The sequence below is a fragment of the Euprymna scolopes genome, chromosome 24 (genome assembly GCF_053919585.1).
Source record: "Euprymna scolopes isolate OS-2025 chromosome 24, ASM5391958v1, whole genome shotgun sequence".
Lineage (NCBI taxonomy): Eukaryota > Metazoa > Mollusca > Cephalopoda > Sepiida > Sepiolidae > Euprymna > Euprymna scolopes.
Genome location: NC_136505.1, coordinates 99,488,066 through 99,510,158, shown reverse-complemented (window position 1 = coordinate 99,510,158; position 22,093 = coordinate 99,488,066). Strand labels below are relative to the sequence as shown.

Sequence of the window (22,093 nt, the reverse complement as noted above, 5' to 3'; positions counted from 1 at the left end):
ACAGATTTTTTTAAAGTAGTGTTCATATTCCCCTTTTAAAAATATTTCTAGTTGGGGAGAAAAGTTGTAGTCTAGAAACAAAAAATATTCAATATTTCAACACACACACACACACATATAAGGAAAAGAAATTAAGATTGTAAATTCACACGTTTTAACTGACATGCAGTTTTTTTGTGTTTTTTTTTGCAATTTATGACTTACTATTATGAAATGCTGTTACATTTAATGCCAGCTCGGCTATAATTATGATTTGCTAATTTCTTTCTTTGGTACGGCACAATCACGTTGACACACCGGTTCTTGCCAGATCACCGAAGTTAAGCAATGTTGAGCCTGGCCAATACCAGATGGGTGACCATTTGGGAAGGCTAGGCGCTTGGAAGGTTGGGCGTGGGGCCCAGCACCCTAACCCTGTAAAAAGAACTCCTCGCTACAAAAACATCTACAAAAAAGTTGTAGATGGCCTAAGGGGCTCAAGGGTTGGGGGGGGGGGTCTTTCTTTCCTCTCATGAGAAGAATAGCATTCTTTGAAACTGGAATTAGGATCTTTTTTTTTTTTATGTATTCTGTCAAACAATAAATATACTTGTAAATTTTAATTTACAGTTTTAATTTCTTTTATTTCCTTATGACAAGTACTACTCTCTATAGTGTTTGTATTGAGCTTTTTTTTTTTTTATTTGGTTGGGATTAACATTATACATAAATATTAAGTTGAAGTTTACACTAGCTTATATAGGGTGAACATTTCGTTTCCATTGCTTATATATTATTTATTAATTAATAATTACTACGTGCATATATATATATATATATATGATAGATATTAAAAGTGTGAAAAATATTTATGACAAGCTACACAGTGGCATCCATGTTTCATCCTCACAAAGAATCATCAGGCACTTAGTCTAACAATTCCTTAGAGGCATGAAACAAAGAGATCTCTATAGGTTAATTACCATAGACATTTTTCATACTTAACTATTAAGCTCTACTAACATTGAGCACTGTTGAAGTAAATACTGAAAATCTATACACAAGGATATTATATCATATGTATACATGAAAAGAGAAATTTATATACATATATATACGTAGTGAAAAATGCACAAATGAAAGTTTTATAACATTACTTATTGATAGTATTCCTATAATTCGGTAAATAATGATCTGGTGTACGATCGTTTCAGAGAATCATTGGAATTACTATGTTTCAAATCCTCTCCTCATCAGCGCCTTTCACCAATGTCACAAAGTGAGGTTCAGTTCATCTCACACCTGCACCAGTTTCAAACACCAAGGTAATAACAGAAATATTAATGGTAATAATATGACAATTGTCAGAATAGTCATAGTATCAACAATAGCGATAATTATAATTGTTATTGGACTAATAATCATAGGAATGATGTCAACAACAATAATAATAGTACAGATAATCACATCAACAGTAATCTCATCAGTGACAAAACCATGATAACAATTCAAATTTCTGTTATTTTTTTCTGGCGATAATTGTATTTGCTAAAAGTTACTGCCCCTGGGAGTTTTTTTTTTTTTTTAAAGAAGTATTGTCTCCCAAAGCTTGTTATAGTCGGCCACACTAATCAGCTGTAGATACAGCAGAACATGTCCATAAATAATATATATATATATATATATATGTCAAAACATTGTTAATTCATTACCCACACAGCATAAGCCACATAGCGAAATGGTGAGAAGCCTTGACTGTCATTTGACCGATCGGGTTTGAGTCTGGCTTGAGGCAGTTACCTGTCTGGCCGCACTGATGAGCTGTGAAACAGCGAAATAGTACTGTATGTGGATGACTATATTATATATATATATATATATATATATATATATATTAGTAAATAATAGACAAAAGATCATGATGTTGACCACCTTATAATTTATTCCTTTAATTCAGTTGACATTTACAATTCTTGACAGTATCTGTTTCGTAGCGCAAAGTCATTGGAATATAGTCTTTTGTCATTTATTCACTATATTGTTCTGTAATTACATTGAGCTTCTCAAATAAGGATTGGTATATATTATAAGAAAATATTTCCACAGAAACATATATGATATATATATATATATATAATTTACTGATAAATATTCATTTTATACCTACAGATACTAATGTTTCATGTTTATGCAATCAACAGTTTAGGATAACATTTCCTGTCGGTCATGAGATTCGAATCTAGCCATGAAGCCACCTTTTGTTCCATTTGGCGAGCCTTTATATCAGGGATACAAAACAATTGCCACAGGAACGAAGAGAATTAAGAACTATTAAACGCTGATACAATGATGATCTAGTGTTCGCACAAGCGGAAGTTGTGAACACTGCATAGATGCAAGTTGATTGCCTTAGTTATAATTCTGCAGACAGTGCTCATCCTTAAGTATTCTTTAAAGGGTGTTTGTTATATATATATATATTGCCAGAAAAAAAAACAAATTTGAATTGTTATTGTTTTGTTACTGATGATGAGATTGACTGGCGTTATTGTGACACCCTGCACTGATGATTCCCGAAAGGATGAAACATTAGTGTCTGTAGGTATTTAATAATTATTATAGTAAATAACAATATATATTAGGGATGGGACGATTCCAGTATTTTTACCGATTCTGATACAATTCCCAATTCCAATTCTTTCTAAATCTTTACATATTTAACCCTCTAGGACTACCCGTGCCATACATGGCACGATCCTAATCAGGAAGATTAGGGCACATTTCATAACTTTCAAGTTTTTAAATGAATTCACTTTTTGTTCAGATTCATGATTCTTGATCCAATAAAATCTATAATTTCAAATTTCAGAATTTTTATTAATAAGTATTAATATGTATTAATAAGTATTAATGTTTTAATATGTATTAATATGTTCAGGCCCTAGAGGGTTAACTATAAAGTTATTTTTTCACATTTACTGTAAAAACACATGTTAAATGTGCAGATATTTTCTTAAACATACGGATACACATAAATTTTTGTTTTACTAATAGTTTAAAATCAACAGATATTCACTATTTTAGTATTACCATCAGCGGTAGAATATTTTTCTTTAAAGAAAATCAAATAAAAAGCCAATTAAAAGAATCGTTGTTGGTATCAGAAAATAAGCAAAAGTTTTTCCGATTCCCCAAAATTTGATTTTTTCAATTCCCAATTAAATCAACCCAACACTAATATATATATATATATATATATATATATATATGTAGAGAGAGAGAGAGAGAGGAGGAAGAGAAAGAATAGTTTCTTACCGGATCCGACAACATGGTTCGTATGTGTGCTGTGAGTGCCATAATGACAAACGAATTGAAAACAATTCCATTACAAAACGAGAATAGCTGCGATGGCCCTGGCAGCAGAATGACACACATGACAGTAAACTCTGCGTAACCAATCAACAACCAGGTGAAAACAGCACATATGATGCCGCAAATATCCTTTACGCACCACAGGTAGACCGTATGGTAATGCAAGCCAAACTTGTTGCATGTTTGCGTGCAGTCGATTATTCGAACACCATCATCGACCGGAATCAGGGGAAGCTCATTCATTTTCTTGGAATCATTACCTGGCAATTCCCTGAAAGAAACAAAGAATGCAATACGTAAAGATCAGGAGTCAAAGTGAATATGCATAGGTCTGGAGTCTGAGTCAGACATTTTTGCAGGAGTCAGAGTTTTTGAAAATTGGAATCCTAGTACCTTGAAAAAAAAAAAAAAAAAAAAAAAAAAAAAAAAAAAATACACACTATTTTCAAAAATGAAAACATTGGACCATGAGAGGCTTTCAGCTAACAAGCCAATTTTCATTTGTTATTGTTGTACTGTGTTATTGACAACATAATAACTTCACTATATATTTTTATTTTTATTTAATCCAGCCCCGACAATGTATATCACGTAAAATTTATTTAAAAAATAAAAGAGCAAAATTGAAAAGTTATCTACCTTTTTTTCTGTTCAAACAAAACTAAATACAAGGTTTCCAGACTTTTTTGTACAAGCATTTAAAATTGTCGTAGATTTTTGAAAATTCAGTAGGTTATTGCTATACATCTTATGAGATGATAAACCAATTTTTATTTCAGATTCAAAAGAACAGCTACAGCAAGAATTGGAATACAACTTACTAAAGTCTGATTATCACAGCTGGTGAATTTCAAAAATGCAATCTGGACGTGAAGATACTTTAGAAAAACGATATGAAATAAAATTCTGTTTTTAACTTGATAAATGCCACAGAAACATGGAATTCTTCAGACTGCTTTTGGACCATCTTGTATGAATCGAGCATCAGTTTTTGAGTGGCATAGGAGATTCAAGGAAGGCAGGGAGTCTGTGAGGGATGATGGAAGGTGTGGGAGGAGTAAAGAAGGCAGAACACCAGAGTTGATTGGCCAAATAAAGAATTTCATCGATAAGAACAGTCTTGTGTCTCTAGAGACAATAAGTGCACAATTTGGTGTCAGTGCAGGAACTGTACACACAATTATTCTTAATGAACTGAAGATGTGCAAAGTTTGTCCCAAGGCAGCTATGCCTAAATGAAAACGTAGATTCCATGAACAAAGCTTCTTTCATAGAACTGCACGCCTGTGGAACTCTGTTCCGTCTGCCTGCTTCCCTCCTGACTAAAACTTGGATGTTTTCAAGTCCAACGTAAACAAATTCCTGATGAACCGCCCCCTTAAGTAGACACTTTAAATATCCACACTAACGTACTGTACTTACAATAACCCTTATCCCTGAGTAGCTTTCGGGCCTTGATAAATGGTGACCACCTTGTAAAAAAAAAAAAAAAAAAAAAAAAAAAAGAAAGAAAAAAAGCCCCATCCTTGTCATAGACTATTTGACCAAGATGGGCATCAAGACAGTTCCACACCTTCCCTATAGCCCAGAACTTGCTCCTTGTGACTTTTGGTTATTGCCTAAACTCAAGGAAAACCTTAGAAACTGTCGTTATGAGATGATTGATTAAAAAAGGCGGTGATAAGGATCATTTACATGTTCACAAAGGAGGATTTCCATGTGGCCTTCCAGAAGTTGTTGAAACAATACAACAAGTTCATTGTACACGGCAAAGAAGATCACTTTGAAGGGGACTACAGTTTCATGCCTGTAATATTAATAAAATTGCTCATAAAAAAAGCCTGGAAACTTATTTAAAGCACCTCGTAACTTCATGGCATCCCTGACAATGCCAGATAAATTAAATATATAGTTTTAAATTTGGAGTCTGAGTTGCATTTTTTCTTTTCTGCTTACTACCCTATCTCTGAGGTGGGTAGTCGGAATTGCAAGTCAACAATTTTTCTAAAAATTGGTTTCAAAATATCAAGAATGTGTTCGACATCAGGTTTGGGTTGCTGGAGGAGATAACACCTGCATGGAAGACATAATATTGTAAAAGATACTTGTAGATACACCAAACAAAAATATGGTACTTATCCAGGATCTGACCTAACTTCACGTTGGCATCTTCCAACATGGTTATATATGCCGCTGGATAAAAGCCAACACAAAAACTGCCAGAGACAATAAAATCAAAACATTGAAAAAAAAAAAAAAAAGAAAATAGTTACGTGTAATCATATGAAAAAAAAAAAAAAAAAAAAAAAAAAAAAAAAAAAGTGCAAATAGGGCAGAGGGATCTGAAATATGAGGCTTGTTTTCAGTTCTAAAAAAAAAAAAAAAAAAAAAAAAAAAAAAAAACTTAGGTGATGTGATACTCTGCCTACGGTATCACACCAGAAAATTAACCCTTTGATTGAACATGGATATTAACAACATGGTCAATTTTTTTTTTTTAGGCATTTTATAGTCACCAGAAGTTACTCTTCTACTTAACTTATTTTTAAGCGTTTATTTAAGTCAATACTTGGAGCACCCAAAACCGCTATCTTGTTGTTCAACAATTCGGCACTACTTGTTTCAAACTAAAAAATGCCTTAAAAATAAGTAAAAACACAAAAAATAGTACATGTCCATCTATATGTGCTGAAAATAGTATTCGTGTGCGTAGGTGCAACTCTCCTACAGCCCACACCACTGGATAGATCATAACCAAACCTGACATGATGATGGCCTCCTACCCAGGGATGGTGCACACCAATTTTCAAAGTCAAGATCAAAGGTTATGGTCACATTTAATGCGGCTCTTCATAAACTCCCCCACCTAGGGATGGTGCACACCAAGTTGGGGTTCGTCACCATCCTGCGGTCCGCCACCATGGTGCCGGCCAACTTTGTGAATTTGAATCAGATCACCCTCCTCCACCCACATCCTCTCAACTAATTAAACAAATGTTAACTGTTGTGATTCTTTGTAATGGTTTCAATTTTTATGTATAACAATACATGTATTACAAGATATGTATCGTGATACATGTATAACAAGATAAGTATAACAAGAATAGTATCAACTTTAATCTAATCCATTTGCTTTAAAGTTCATGGTTGGATTCCAGTCACTTCAGGAGATAATTAAAAAAAATTTGATACCTTTAGAAATAGGTGGTCTTACAACATCCATTTACTGTAGGGTGCCTGCCAAGCAGGTACCCAAGTGTACAGAAAAGTCCTGCATGAAGCGCAGATATCTTTGCTAGTTATATATAAACTCATTCTTAACATGGTGAAGGTGTTTTGTAACTATTCTATACTTTCACTTAACAATTTAATAAACACATATTGTAAAAATTGAATTCAACTTTAAAATACTATTTAAAAAAATAGCCCAGTAACATACATATAAGCACCCCAAAAACTTATCCAGGTAGGGAGAAGAGTAAATTATCTTGCCTTTGGCAACATTAATTTGTTTTATATATATATATATATATATTTGTGGAGAGGTACAAAGACAGCGCTATGCTGTTCTCTTCCTCGTGGTCCCAAGAATCACTCAAAAAGTCGTGAACAAAAAAAATGACAGGGAAAAATTTGAGGGGGAGGAGGTATTTTTAAAATTGTTATTGGAGGGGGGGGGGCTGAAAGCCTGTATAGATCAAAACGGAGGAAGCTATGTTATTTGCTGTGATAGTGTCGACAGAGTACTACCTGACCTAACTTTTCCCAAATTCAGACCCCTCTGGACTATTTGCACAAAAAAAAAAAAAAAAAAGTTATAAGTAATTCTATGAAAAAATAAAAAATACTTTAATTTTCAAGAAAAGCATATCAAAATAAATATAAAAAAAATTTCAGGAGGAGGAGGTACTTTTTTTGTTTTACTTCACACATGCTCTAATTAATTTTCGATTTAGAAAAAAAAACATTTTTTGTTGCAAAGACTTCCATGATTCCATTGATACTTGTCGTCAGCTGATTGCTTAATCGCATCTGCATCTTCCGACTGCTTACTGTAACTTGCTGGAAGATACCAATGCCAAGTTGGGTTAGGTACTCAAAATACATCCATTTTCTAAATAAACAATACACGTTTGAAAGCAACAGTTCATAATTGAATGTATATGCAAAATTCCCGAAATTGGCATAAAAGTTGAAGATGAGTGGACGTCTGAAAAATGCTATGCTAATCGGATCAACTTGCAGCAGTCATGAATATTAACATTTCTTTCCTCTTACAGAAATCAGCCTCTGTGAGGTAGTTTGGTCACAAAGTGTATACCGATATGCAGTGTTCAACATCAATTTCATTTTAAAATACAGTAGCTTCTTTAAAAAAATTACCGAGTCCCAACTGACTCCTAATGTCTAGGATATTGGATATTTTTTTTTTTTATCGAGTCAGGAGTTGAGGTTTATATTTCATTCAATACTTCTAGATTTTTGGCTGCAATGACAATTCTGAGACAGAAATAGCACCGATAGCAGAAATTTTATATTGCAAAATGATATATATATATATATATATATATATGGAGAGAGAGAGAGATCGTGTGTGTGTGTGTATATATGATTGAATTTAGTTATGAATACAGCATGGTTACCTTCTCAGCAAAAAATTGAAAGAGTTTGTTGACTGCATGGACAATGTGAGTTGTTCAAGGAAAGTTTTTCTATTGTTTTTACGGTGATGAGTAAGCGATTAAAAATGCAGCAAAGACATAATTTTGCTGACTTCTTGACTTCGAGCAAAACAATATTTTAATGTATACTTTGCGAAAACAAATTACCAACAGAAAAGACTTGATCTTTGGAATTTTGCGAACTATTCTATTTTACTATATATATATATTAGTGATGGGACGATTCCAATATTTTTCGATTCAGATACAATTACCGATTCCATACTGAATTACCAATTCTGATTCTTTATAAATCTCTAAATATTTAACTATAGAGTAGTTATTTTCCCCAATTTCCGTTAAAAAAAGAAAAAAACGTTAAATATGCAGATATTTTCCTAAACGTAAATTTACATTTGTGGAGGATGATATATCGATTTTTGCTTTACTGGTAATTTAAAATCAATAAATATTTATTATTTTATCATTTGTTATCAGCAATGGAAGATTTTGCTTTAAACAAAATCAAATAAAAAAAGACAATTAAAAAAATCGTTTTGGCATCGGAAAATAGGCACCAATTTTTTCGATTCCGATATACCTAAATTTGTTGATTTTTCCCATTCCGATTAATTTGTTGATTTTTCCCATTCCGATTCCAGATAAGGACTAAAAATTACTTCCAAATTTATAGTATCATCAGATCAATAAGGAAAAAAAAAAAAGAGTAATTTACATGTAACTTATTCCTTATCTTTCATTCAATACTAGCAGTGGAGGGGGGGGGGCTGACCTTAGTGGTCGTAAAATACGTTTAAATATATTTTAATTCATGCAGATTCCGTATTTATTATTACAGGCCCAATTTTCTTTTGGATATTTATTATATATATATATATATATATATATTTATATATATATATATAAGAGCAAACAGTTAATAAAACATGTTAAAAAACACTAGGAAAGGAGTTAAAAACATGTTCAATCTGAAAAGTGGATAGTCCTTAATCCGCGGAGTTTAAGAAATACTTTCCTTCCCATCAGAGGGTAAGAATTAGCAAAATGCGGAATCGGATTTTGCTTACAAAAGTATTTGATGAAACTGCAAGTAAGTCAAAGATCTTACTTAATAACAAAAAGTGATGCAGAGGGAATATGGTGAAGAAAAAGGTGATTACACGTGAATGGATAGTCTGGTGAAAGGTAAATTATCCAATGACGGTAAAATTCAAGAAAGTTAATTGGATTTCCATTTGCACAAGTAAAATCCAAGGAAATCACATGATCCATGAAATAATTCACAAATATGTACAAGGAAAACGGGGAAAATTCCAATAATATTAATAAATGAAAAATAAGATATGCATTTAACATGGCTGCTGAGACATAATGTAATTAAGAAAGATTAGGGAAGAAGAGAAATTTAAATGGTGATAGAATTAAATATAAAATAGAAAAGCAAATGTCAAAATGACCCAGACAAAATGTTAAAAAGCGCGAAAAATATAGGACAAAAAAAATAGGTCAACTGAAATGTACAGGTTATTACTTCAGAAAATGTCAGCAAGAGTTGTTAAAAGACACTAAATGGAAAAAATAAATAAATAAATAATAAAAAATAAAATAAAAATTTTTTTTAATATATATATATATATATATATATATATAGTAAGCCTGATGAATCCTAGCGTGGATGAAATGCAGAATATTCTGTGTAGCTTAATCGCCATATATATTTTATAACTTACAACCTAGCTCTACCTACGTATTGAGCACTGTTGAAGTAAATACTTAAAGTTTACGCATAAATCTATACTTTCTTATATTAATTTATGTAGTTAAATAAAGTAGTCATATATATATATATATAGCATTAATATCAAAAAGTTAGAAAAAAAAAAAAAAAAAAGCTAGAATCAAAACCAAAACATTTAGCACTTCAGTAGAGTTCCCTCATTTAGCGTTCCGGCCACATTCGCTTATTTAGTGCTCCAGCCACATTCGCTACCATTTAAGCTAATCTGACAGATAAAAAGTTTTTAAATTAGCTATGATTAGTTTTAAGCATGCACAAACTAAAAGAAATATTGGCAAGTTAAAGCGAACTTTCAACTTATCAACTTCTGTATGCATTATTCATTTATCCAAACTTGTTATAAACGATCGTCAGTGTATGATTATTATTTCCTGTTAGTTTCACTGTTATGTGATCAGTAGTTTAAGAATTTATCGGTTAAATATTTACACAGACATGCATACATCTGTTTTATTTATATAGATAATTGCTCCTCTTAATGGTGTAGAACCTTTTCCATCGTTTACTTTGTTGAAGATATTCTTTATAAGCTTCATTTTATACATACATATACAATATATATATACATACATATACAATATATATATATATATATATATATATATATACACAATACATATACTCAATGTAATTACAGAGCAATATAGTGAATAAATGACAAAAACTATATTCCAAAATTTATGATATTGACCATCATATAATTTATTCCTTTAATTCAGTTAACATTTACAATTTTTGACAGTATCTGTTTCATAGCGCAAAATCAATCTCTTAATTATTATATCAATCAGTGATCTATTACGCCCTTAACTCATCAGAAGAAATAGCAACAATCAATCCATCAAAAGGAAATAAAGTGTGATTTGACATGAATAAAACCCAAAAATTGGAAGAGAAGTTGCAAATACCTTTAATATATTTCCATTACGCCATTTTGAATTTTTTTTGATTGATATAATAATTAAGTGATTGATTTTGCGCTATACTGCAGAATACTGTTAAGAATTGTAAATGCCACCTGAATTAAAGGAATAAATTATAAGATGGTCAACATCATGAATTTTGGAATATAGCATTTTGTCATTTATTCACTATATATTTGTGTATTGTCATGGGAGGACATTTTTCTCAGAAAAGTATTAAGATATTACGATTTCTTATAGTAATATAAAAAATGTATAATTATTATTATTAAAAACATTACATTAAAATTAGAATATAAAAATGTCCTTTGTTTTTCTTTTAAGAATTTCTGGAGAGTTTTAAATATAGAATATAAAAATGTTTTTCGAGATTTTCTGGAATGTTCTAAGTTGTGGTGTTCCATTTGAAGTGCTTCTAAAACTTTCCATTCACCAAAACTAGAACAGAATACTGATAGCGCCAACTCTTCAGTAAGCCGGATACTGAATCAGTTTGAGTGATTAGCTATAGGTTATCAGATGCAGACTTAACTCACGCCAAGGTTTTTATGTACAATACTTTTTATTTTTCTTTAAACTCAGAGTTTTATTTTTTTTTTTAATATATGTTGCATGTTTAATACCACTTAAACTCAAACACTTAACACTGTCTCTGTACTGAATTGTTGGATATTTGGACTGTGTGTCGAGAAATCAATTTTATGCACCTGTAGAACAATAATAATTATCAACTATATCAAAAGGTTATTTGAGTGGAAATTATGAACCTGGCATCTTAAAAACATGTTACAGTAGTAAACCACGCAAAAACCTGACTTGTACGCACACAAGATTGCTATGTATTAAGTTAAAGACAAGAAAAGATTTAAAGCAGAAATTTGAAATTGAGAGAAGGGTTCTAAAAATCTTCCATTTTTTTTAACATTTTCTTTTTTGCATCTGACACTGGCAGAGGTCACTATTCACTTTTGAAAATTTCATTCATTAAATTTTTTTTTTTTTTTTTTGCAAATTCAAATATTTGAAACATGATTAAGAAAAAACAAAGTGGAGTAAAGAATCAGAGAAAATTGGATAATTTGGGGAATTAAATTTTTTTTTAAAAATCTGGCTGAAAAAGCAATCTTCCATGATGAAATCTGGTCCAGTTTAGTTGGTTGGTTGTTTTACGGCATATCAACCCTTTTCAGGTTATTTAATGCCGAATCCAGTGATTTTGAAGAACAATTTTTTTTAATAGAGTATATTTGGGTTTTTTTTTTAAGTCGGTTTCTATTTAACCCATAGTTGTAACCCTAACAGGTACTACCACTCCAGGTCAGAGTGGACCTGGGAGCTATGGCAATTAAAGGGTGGCTCCACACTCCCCAAAGCCCGCAAGCTGGGGCCTCACCATCGGATATAGTTTAAGGTCGGTCCAGTTTGGGGTGAAAGAATATATTTTTTTCTAAATTTTAAACATTTATCTGGGGCAATACCGATCAAAAATTTCCTTTTAATGGATTGATTGTTACTATTTCTTCTGATGAGTTAAGGACATAATAGATTCACTGATTGATATTATAGTTAAGTGATTGATTTTGTGCTACAAAACAGATACTGTCAATAATTGTACATGTCAACTGAATTAAAGGAATAAATTATAAGATGGTCAACATCATGAATTTTGGAAGGTAGTTGTCATTTATTCACTATATTGCTCTGTAATTACATTGAGCTTCTTAAATAAGGATTGGTATGTATTATAAGAAACATTGTTTTTACTTTTCGCCAGACATACAGACAACTGCTTCTTATATATAATGAATACACATTCAGAATGAAGACATTGGAAATACAGTTTTTGTTTTGATTTCATGACCTTTTAAAATGTGGAAAGAATATTGCCAGGTTACAGTTTTGGATTTGTAAATAAAATGTCACAGATTTTTTGTTTTCTTTTAATAAATCTTAACCACAAAGATTTTGAATTAATATACGTTTTTTTGTTTTTTTTAAGGTAAATCTTCTAGTTACAAAGTTATAGCTAGACACACGTTCATACAAAAAGAAAAATGTTCTTATATAGTCTAGCAAAATCACCTGATGTTGTCCGGTAAATAATGAGAATACTGTGTATTCATCCTCCTAGACCTGAACGTCATATTACTATTTTTATGTTACTTTTTAATTTTTAAAGGAGAAGTATAGGTTTTCTTATTTTTATATTATTCATGCTGAATAGATTTGCGAATATAAATTGCATTGCGAGACATCGGCTTGGGTTTTCAGTGATTGGGTGACTACACCTCTTGTTTGAAACTAAGTATGTAATTTCATATGTTGAATTTTGCTGCGGTTTGCTTGATCTGTGTTAGCTAATAGAGTTTCTTGTGTGTGGTGTAGTTGCTCAAGTATTCGCCTCACATGCATGATTTTGAATCCCCAGTTTGGATGTGTTCAACTGAGGAGTCCAAATGAGGGTGAAACTTGTGTCATGGGCTTCCGTTTTTTGGCTTTTATGACTTACTAGTCTGGGTGCCCGGCGTTACCTGGGTGTTTGGAGGGGTGTGTTGAGCAAAAAAAAAAAAAAAGTTGTAGTAGGTAGGCAGGCAGGCTCAAACCCGTGACGCAAAGGCGGAAAAGAAAGTGGAGGTGTATGTATGGGTGTTGGTTGAGCAAAAAAATGGAAAATCGTGAGCGCAAAAAAAAAAAAAAAAGTGGTAATATGTAGGCAGGCAGGCTCGAACCCGTACCATGAAAGAGGAAAAGAAAATGAGAAAAAAAAAAAAGTGACACATCGTCAAGCCAGAAGTGATGTAGGTTTAAATTAAGGCTAGACAATCAAAAAGAGGCGATGACTTGAAAATATCAGCGAAAAAAGCGACCCCTCTCGGTAGAAAAGTGCCCAATTGAGGATGAAGGAATGAATGTTTTTGGCCAATTTTTCCATATTTGTCGTGCGAAGGGTTGAGCTTTAAAATGATACTGATCTCGTGAAAATCCATTGCCTCTGTCGAAAGTTTTTGCAACATACAAACATACATTCATACATACATTTAAACAGACAGGTGAGATTTATATATATATAGACTAGCGGGGGGTACCCGGCGTTGCCCGGGTGTTTGTAGATGTGTGTATGGGGGGGGGGGATAAGTAATAACCCTGAAATAATGTTAAAAAAAATCGGAAAAACCAAACCAAAAAAAACGCTGTGTGTAATGGGGGGGGGGGAAGTAAACTAAAGAATAAGCGAAGTAAAAAAAAAAAGAAAGAAACGTTGCCCGCGTGTCTAAAGATGTAAAAGAAAAAAAAGTTTTCGTTGTGAGGCTGGATTGAACCCGGGAGCCTTGACGTGGAGGTGAACAAACTCCAACCACTTAACCGTCTAGGCCAAGAGTAAGAGGAATTGATTATAGTGTTAAAATAAGGCTTATAAAGCGAGTGAAAGAGGTTTGATTGACAGATAGCCACTAAATGAGGTCATCGCGGGAGCGTTACGAGATGACGTAGCAGTATTTTATTTTTTTTGTTTTACTTCACATTAGCGTTTATTAAATTACGTATTTTGTTTCCTGTCTAGACATCTCTCTCTATTTGCGTTTGTGTAAGTGTGTGTGTGTGTGTGTGTGTGTCTCTCTCTCTCTCTCTCTTCGTCTTCCTTACTCTAAAGAGTGTTACTAAAAAAGAAAATGGCGTCTGGCTGTTTTTTTTTTGTAAAAAATTCGATCGTTAATATTTTTTGTAAGCGTATTTTTTTTTTTTTACTTCACATTTTTGGCTTGTTATTTTTCGTTTAACTATCGTATCTAACTATTTTTAACGTGCTCATAACTTTGGTAACGTTGTCATAGCGTAGAAGTTCATAGTTTAGCTTGTGTGAGGGTTAAAAAATTTTTTACCGATAACAACAATGTTTTTTAAATTCAGACTGCCATTCCAGCTTGCTGACGTCAAGATCACGTGACATGACTCAGCGGGTTTTAAATACAAGTTGACCCAAAATAAACGGCCCCGTGTATACTTTATGTAGAAGAGTTGGCGCCCGTATTTTTTGGGGGCAGTTATAAATGGATTTAAAAATATGTAATGTTTAACATTAAAATGTCACTGCAGAAAATCGATCAGTTGACACACTTCTGATGGTCCTTTTGGGCTAATTTTTTTATATTTGTCGTTCGGAGGGTGGGGCTTTAATATGAGACCAAGTTTGTGAATTTTTGTTCCGTCTGTCAAAAGTTTTTAGCAGACACACAAACATATATACATTTTCGCTTTTATATATATAGATGTCCAACTTTGAAAATCTGGCCAGCATAATTTTATATATTTAATTCCTTGAATGGCGTTTCTGATAGCACAAACTGCAGACGTGTGCAAACCCAGGTTGGCCTTATCAATATGTATGTGAAATTGTGACACTATTGACGTTGCTCGTCCCAAATGTTGGGAAGAAAAAAAAAAGAAAAGTATGACAAAATACGAGAGGAAATAACTTTATTGGAGGAAATGGGTTAGTGCTAACAAAATTGAGAATTAATTAGGACCTCTATCCAGTTATGACTAACAGTAAGAGAACATTCTACCCCCATAAAGTAAATGAAGGGTTCTCTTTGAAATTCCACAAAAATTACCAGAGTTCAACAAGATACACCTGAAGAAGGTCGGAGGTTACATCAACCAAAATGTTGTGAAAAATCACACTCAAGATTAGAGCAGTAGTCTGAAGAATCCACATAATACAAACAACCAATCCTTATCTCAAAAAATTTTGGAACATAATGGAGAGGAAGTTGTTCACCAAGATAGACAAAGGAAACTTGAGGTGAGTTATAATCAAGGTGTGACAGTAAATAGGACAAAAGGACCTGAGATATATTTAGAATTAGTTGTAACAGTGATTGGAATTTACGACGGTTGGGGACAGTGTCTGGTGGATGCCAGTTTCCAGTTGGAGACTGGTTAAAAGCAGATTGTGGCACGGTCCAGGTCGAGAGAGCTTGGAGAGATCAAGATGGCCTGACACCACCTAACAACTCTGCCTCAACGGAAAACTAAAATATGGACATTAACACTTAGAGGATAGTTTTTTGGGGGGATTTTTTTTTTACTTGGATATCACCATTTATCAAGGCCCAAAAGTCACTTGAGGATAAGCGTTCATGAATGTAAGGTGGTAGTGTAGTAATCATTAATGGTGTAAATTGGATAGAATTTGATTATTTATGGGGACGGCTCAACAAGAAGTTGTTTACATTGAGTTTGAAGGCTACCATGTTGTATTCAACTGGGAAGCAAACCAGCAGAACAGTGTTCCACAGACGGAAAAGAAGCTTTGTTCATTTAGATTTAGGCACAGTGGGGAAAATTGTATATAATGGTTGTAGCTAGTCAAGTGTTTTTTGTGAAAGTTAGGCATGGGGGAACCATAGATTGGAGTTCAGTCGAGCACTTACCATGAAAATAGAGCAGAGACAGGCTTGAAAAGTCTCTTCTGTGGGAAAAAGGTTGCAGGGAAGAGAAAAGAGTATTATATATATATTAGTGATGGGACGATTCCAACATTTTTCCCGATTCCGATATAATGACAGATTCCGTGCTAAATTCCCAATTCCGATTCTTTATAAATCTGTAATTATTTAACTATAAGATTGTTATTTTTCCCAGTTTTCGTAAAAAAACATGTTAAATATGCAGATATTTTCCTAAACGTAAAATTACACTTGTGGAGAGTGATCTATAGATTTTAGCTTTACTGATATTATAAAATCAATAAATATTTATTATTTTATCATTATTACCAGCAATGGAAGATTTTAATTTAAACAAAATCAAATAAAAAAGACAATTAAAAGAATCATTTTGGCATCGAAAAATAGGCATCAATTTTTCCGATTCCAATACAGATACTGATTCCCCCAAATCTTCTGATTTTCCCGATTCCGATTAATTGTCCCAATGCTAATATATATAGATTATAACACTAACTGCATTTGTTCATAATAAATAATTTGTAGTTCTTGCTTGCCAATAGTTAACAGTGAAAAACAATAACGCGCACTCCATGGTGTCACACACGCACACCCAGAGTGCAAGCGATATTTACAGAAAGTGTTGGAGTCTGTGTTTGATTATTTTTAATTTTATGTTAATCCATGCATGCCTCATCGGCGAGGTTGGCAAGCGAGGAACCATGTGGTCCTACAAAATGACATAGGAAATAACAAACAATGCTTCCCTTTACCACCTGGAATTGATTTTATACGTGGCATATCCGACAGGAAATGAAAAATCAATGACTGGCTTTATGATACAATGTTAAGTAAACAGATTATGGCAGTTATGTGAGGGGAGGAAAGGAAATTTTTAATGTATTAAGAGAGAAAGAAACATTTTTCTATTATATAAAAGGACAGGTGTTTGCATGTCCAGCTAAAACTTTATAAATACACAACAAACCCTTACAAAGTTGGGTTTTTTTAACAATCAGCATAACCTCTGAAAAATAGAACTGATTTTGTTCCACGGGTCTGAATCTCCTATATTAAGTTTCAAGTCTGTAAATCAAAAATTAACAGTAGTTTTGTAGAGACCGTTTCACAGACAGATAGACAAGGTCACTTTTATAATATACAAGCAGGGGCGCCCGGCGTTGTCCTGTCGTAAAATACGCTTAAATATATTTTAATAGACACAAATTTCGTATTTGTTACAATAGTGTGAATTATTTCGTATTAGATTGTATATATATATATATATATATATATATATATATGAGTCATGATTTCAAAAGTAAAGAAATATGATTTGATTACCATCCGCTAGAATTGAAACCAAAACATAAAACAGGTTCATGATTGAAAGTTATCGCCACGTATAGACAAACAAAATTATATAGAAATCAGTTAGTTACAACTTTTCAGAAAGTTTTATAAAAATCCAAGGCATCAATTTTTTTTAATAAGCACAAAGTGTAAATTTTAATCATTTTAACCCGAAAGGCACCCCATGGGGTGGAAGCAACCGGAGTTTTCCGTTGTTACTTTTTTACTCATATCATGTTTAATGTTTGTGCAAAATTTAAAAAAATTCCAAGGCGTAGTTATTGAGAAAATGCAAAGAGACGAACAGACAAGGGTGAATTTACAGATTCACTCTCCTTTTGTCGGGGGACCAAAAATATAATTTGAGTGCCATCAGTTAGAATCGAAACCAAAACATAAAGCAAAGTTTCATGATTGAAAGTATGTCTACAAGTTAAACAAAGATTGTGGATTTTATTTGAACTCAAGATGGTTGGAATGCGGAAAGGAATGTGAATTTTATTAAATACAAGCTGGTTTCCATGGCAACAGTGTTTTTGATAAAGATGTAAGCAAGGGCGGTTGGACAGGCCACAGAGTTTTATAATTATATACATAGAGATTATTCTTAAACACTAAAACTGAATTAATCAAGTTTTGTTTCCCTAAGTCTTTTTTCTTTTGTACTTTAATCATGCAAAATGCATTTTTTTTTTCTTTTTTTGTAATAATGGTTCATCGCCAATCACAGGTCAAAAGTCATTTAAGGATAAAGGTTAATCAGTGTCATCTGGACGGTTTTACAACATCTTGACAATTAGAGATGATGGTTAAAACTGGGAAGAATTTGATAACATTGGACTTGAAAACGACCATGTTGTAGTTAGCTGGAAAGCAGCCACATAGTATTGTGTTCTACAGATGTTTCATTTAGTCAAAATATTCTTTAGTTTTGAGAATAAAAAACATGAATTTTAATTGTAAATTACGACTAATAGATTAACTAATTTCTTATTAATTTTCTATCACTTTCACTCTCTCTCAATGCATGTTGTGTTTTTCTTTTTCTTTGATGAGTAATTGCTTATCAAGCATGGAGGCACTTGAGGATAAGAGATAAAAATGATTGCCGCCACAAGAAGACAGTAGATAGAATGGACAATTATGTAACGAAAACACGTAATGTAGCAGCAGCATCTCGACACTTGCAAATGACCAAGCCATGGTGCGAGTTGATGTCAAAGCGAAGGGAAAGAAAAGGACAGAAGTTTGGAACCACGTGGACAGCAACGAGGAGGTGAAGCACATGCCGGTGAGAAAAATTTGCAAAGGCCCTTGATCAAATGTGTCAACGTGGGAAAAGAAAAAGCAAGTGTTTGACACGGCAGAATTTTTTTTAACCATATGACAAACAAAGACTTGTAAAACCAAGGTGAAGACCTAGTTTGGAAAGTACCATGAATAAATGCCTTTTATTTTAATGAAAAAAAAAATAAAGCCAAGTCAAATTTTTTTTCTTTGTAAGACTTTTGCACGTGTCAACATGTAACTACAACGTTACAATTACTTAAATAGACTTCATTATTCAAGACGATGGCTCAACAAGTATTTGTTTATGCTAGACTTGAAGACCATGTTCTAGTCAAATGTGAAGCAACTTTGTGATATCTTGTTTTAAAGAACAGAGGTTCTAAGTAAGAAGCCCTGTTCATAGAACCTCTGTTTAGTTTTTAGTGCAGAGAGAGAGAGAGAGAGAGAGAAAAGAAAGTTCTTTGTTATTGTGGTGGCTAAGTGAGTTCTTGCTGCTAATGTTTTCTAGGGGAGGACCAGGGATTTGGTCTCAGCCAAGTACCTACTATGAGCATAATGAAACAGTAGAGAGAGGCTAACATCTCTTCTGTATAAAAGAGGCTGCAGGGTAGAAAAGAGATCACAACCACTAGATTGCAAAGTCAAAAAAGAGTGTTCTGAGCGTCCAAGATGTGTGCTTATGCTTCTGTCACTTTTTCTCAAATATTTTCAAAGGTGAAAAAAACAAAAAAAAAACGAAGCAAAATACAATATATCTGTACAAAAAACAGTGGTAGGAAGAAAAGGAAAAAAATAGGCTAGTCTGAATCAAATATGGACATGCTAGACAAATTGTAAAGTCTGACTTTAAAACTTTGTATATTAAGATTTTTCTCTAAGCCTACCCACCTGGCAATGTGTCTCCACCCAGGCAACACCGGCTAAGAAGACTTAATATAAATATGATTTTTTTTTTTTCTTTAATATTGTTTATTAAGTCCTTGAAGGTCAAGTTGACCCAACAACATGAATTCTGTATTTTTACACATTTATAGATCAAAAGAAATCGTCCCTCGCATGAAACATGCGTCTGTTCAGCCCCTCTTGAAAGAACGGTTATGATCAGCAAAGCAGAAAAACAGTTGGAAATTTTTTATTTTTTTAATGGCTGTTGATTAAATTCCAGTTTTGTGTCCAACATTGTTAAAGAGAAAAGAGTCATTTTTATTTTGCACTGTATGTTTGTGGAACTCCCTCTCTGACCGTTTTCTCCTTTCAATACTAATTTTAATAAACATCTCCTGTCTATGTGATAATCATTTTGGTATCTGCCTCAAAATGATACCACCACATTCCACGTCATATATTATCTATACTCTTATAAATTTGAATTATTTTTGTGTATTGATATTCATATTAAAAAACCTTTTTTTTCTATTTATTTAAAAAGAAAATACATCTTATATATGGTCGTGGAATTGCATTCATTCAAAAAATCTAGCTAATTTGCATATTCTTTTAAACATTCATTTTAATTCCGCATTAGTTTTTTTTCGGTTTTCTTATACAATGATCATGTGTAATTATATTCATGTAGATATTCTATATGATTTATACTTGCATAATATTTGCGTAAAAAGGTTATAGTAAACACAAACCTCTTTCTATATATATGTATACATATTTGTTTAAAACATTTTGCATACCGAACTCCTGTCAGTTTTTGGTCTACAATCATGAAAGTTAATATATAAGGTATTCGAACCCATGTAATACTTTATATTTTGGTTTTAGCCGAAGAAAATAAGTGCAAAATTGTGAAAATTAGAAAAATGGAATTTGCCAGGTGAAGATAGAATGACCGTAAAATCTTTAAAGGACAGTTAGCTTGGATTTTACTGCACAATTTGGAACTAAACCTTTATATCCTTTTCTTCAATTTCCCCTGCTATGTGACTTCTATTCAATCAATTTTTGATTATGATTTTCCATCTCTAACTGACTTTAGCAAATAGGGTGAATACCATTATACCTATTTGTTAATATTTTCTCCTCTGAAGAGATAGTAGGCATCGAAACGCTATAGGATTAGGAGATAAAATTTCTGAAGTATTCTTTGCCTTACTTGGAATAATAAAAAATCCTTGATTTAAATAAAGTTTTTTTTTTAATTTCCTTGAATCACTATAATTTGCTCTATCCTGTAATATTGAGTAATTCCTATTTAGATGGGATAATATATAGAATATTACGACCAGTAATATTTTGTAAATCTTATAATCACAGGTTTCCATACCAGCTGATTGTTAGATAAATCTATTCAGAAGTGTATATATATATATATATATATATATATATATATATATATATATATATATATATATACATACACACACACACACACATACAGAGAGAGAGAGAGAGAGAGAAATAAAAAGGAACAAACCGTATTATGTGTTCATCAACGTTTCGTCTTTATTTCAAGACTTCTTCTGGATGAATGAGATTAAGAAACAAAAAATACCAGTACAAAATATTTTAAAATGTTTCAGAAAAATGGAAAAAGACGTTGGAAATTCAAAAAGGAGGGGGGAGGGTTGGCGCTGTTAAAGAGAGGGAAATTTTAGTGATGTCATATAGTCGTTAATGTAACTTTAAAAATATGAACGCAGTTAATATTCTTACTGGAAAAAAGATATATCTGTCGAAATTCAAATATAAGTTTGTAACAGAAATGAAATGAGTGTTTTTTTATGTAATTTATTGATTGAGATTATGTGTTAATTATTACAGGGGGTGTTTGAATGGTGTGAGAGGTTAACCTGTGTCTACAGCTAAATAATGTTCTTTTAATAAAATTTACTTATTAATGGCGCTATGTTATAGAAACCTGCACGTTGTTTAATTGTGCTTGAAATTGCGATAAGCGCAGATTCAAGAAGTCTCCGGCGCGGTTTATTTGAAATATTATTTTCAAATATTTTGTACTGGTATTTTCTGTTTCTTAATCTCATTCATCCAGAGGAAGTCTCGAAATAAAGACGAAACGTTGAACACATAATACGGTTTGTTCCTTTTTATTTCTCTATTTTGTCGGAATACTATTTCCATTATTTTCATTATATATATATATATATATATATATATATATATATAGAGAGAGAGAGAGAGAGAGAGGGAGAGAGATAGATAAAGAGAGAGTGCAACCAAAATACATTTAAAAGGTGGAGTCCCTATCCCCACCCCTCTCATCCTATCTGAAACTTG

At 32.4% G+C, this 22,093-nt stretch overlaps 1 protein-coding gene across 16 annotated transcripts in view; it reads right to left on the bottom strand.

Moving 5' to 3' along the window:
- The window catches only part of LOC145246866 (palmitoyltransferase ZDHHC3-like), a 170,200-nt gene that overhangs the window by 52,632 nt on the left and 95,475 nt on the right, over positions 1-22,093 (bottom strand). For all 16 annotated transcript variants that reach the window (XM_080108728.1, XM_080108726.1, XM_080108724.1 and 13 more), the window contains one exon: positions 3,295-3,622. In XM_080108728.1, coding sequence (XP_079964854.1) covers positions 3,295-3,622 — 328 coding nt within the window. The remainder of the gene's footprint in view (positions 1-3,294; positions 3,623-22,093) is intronic.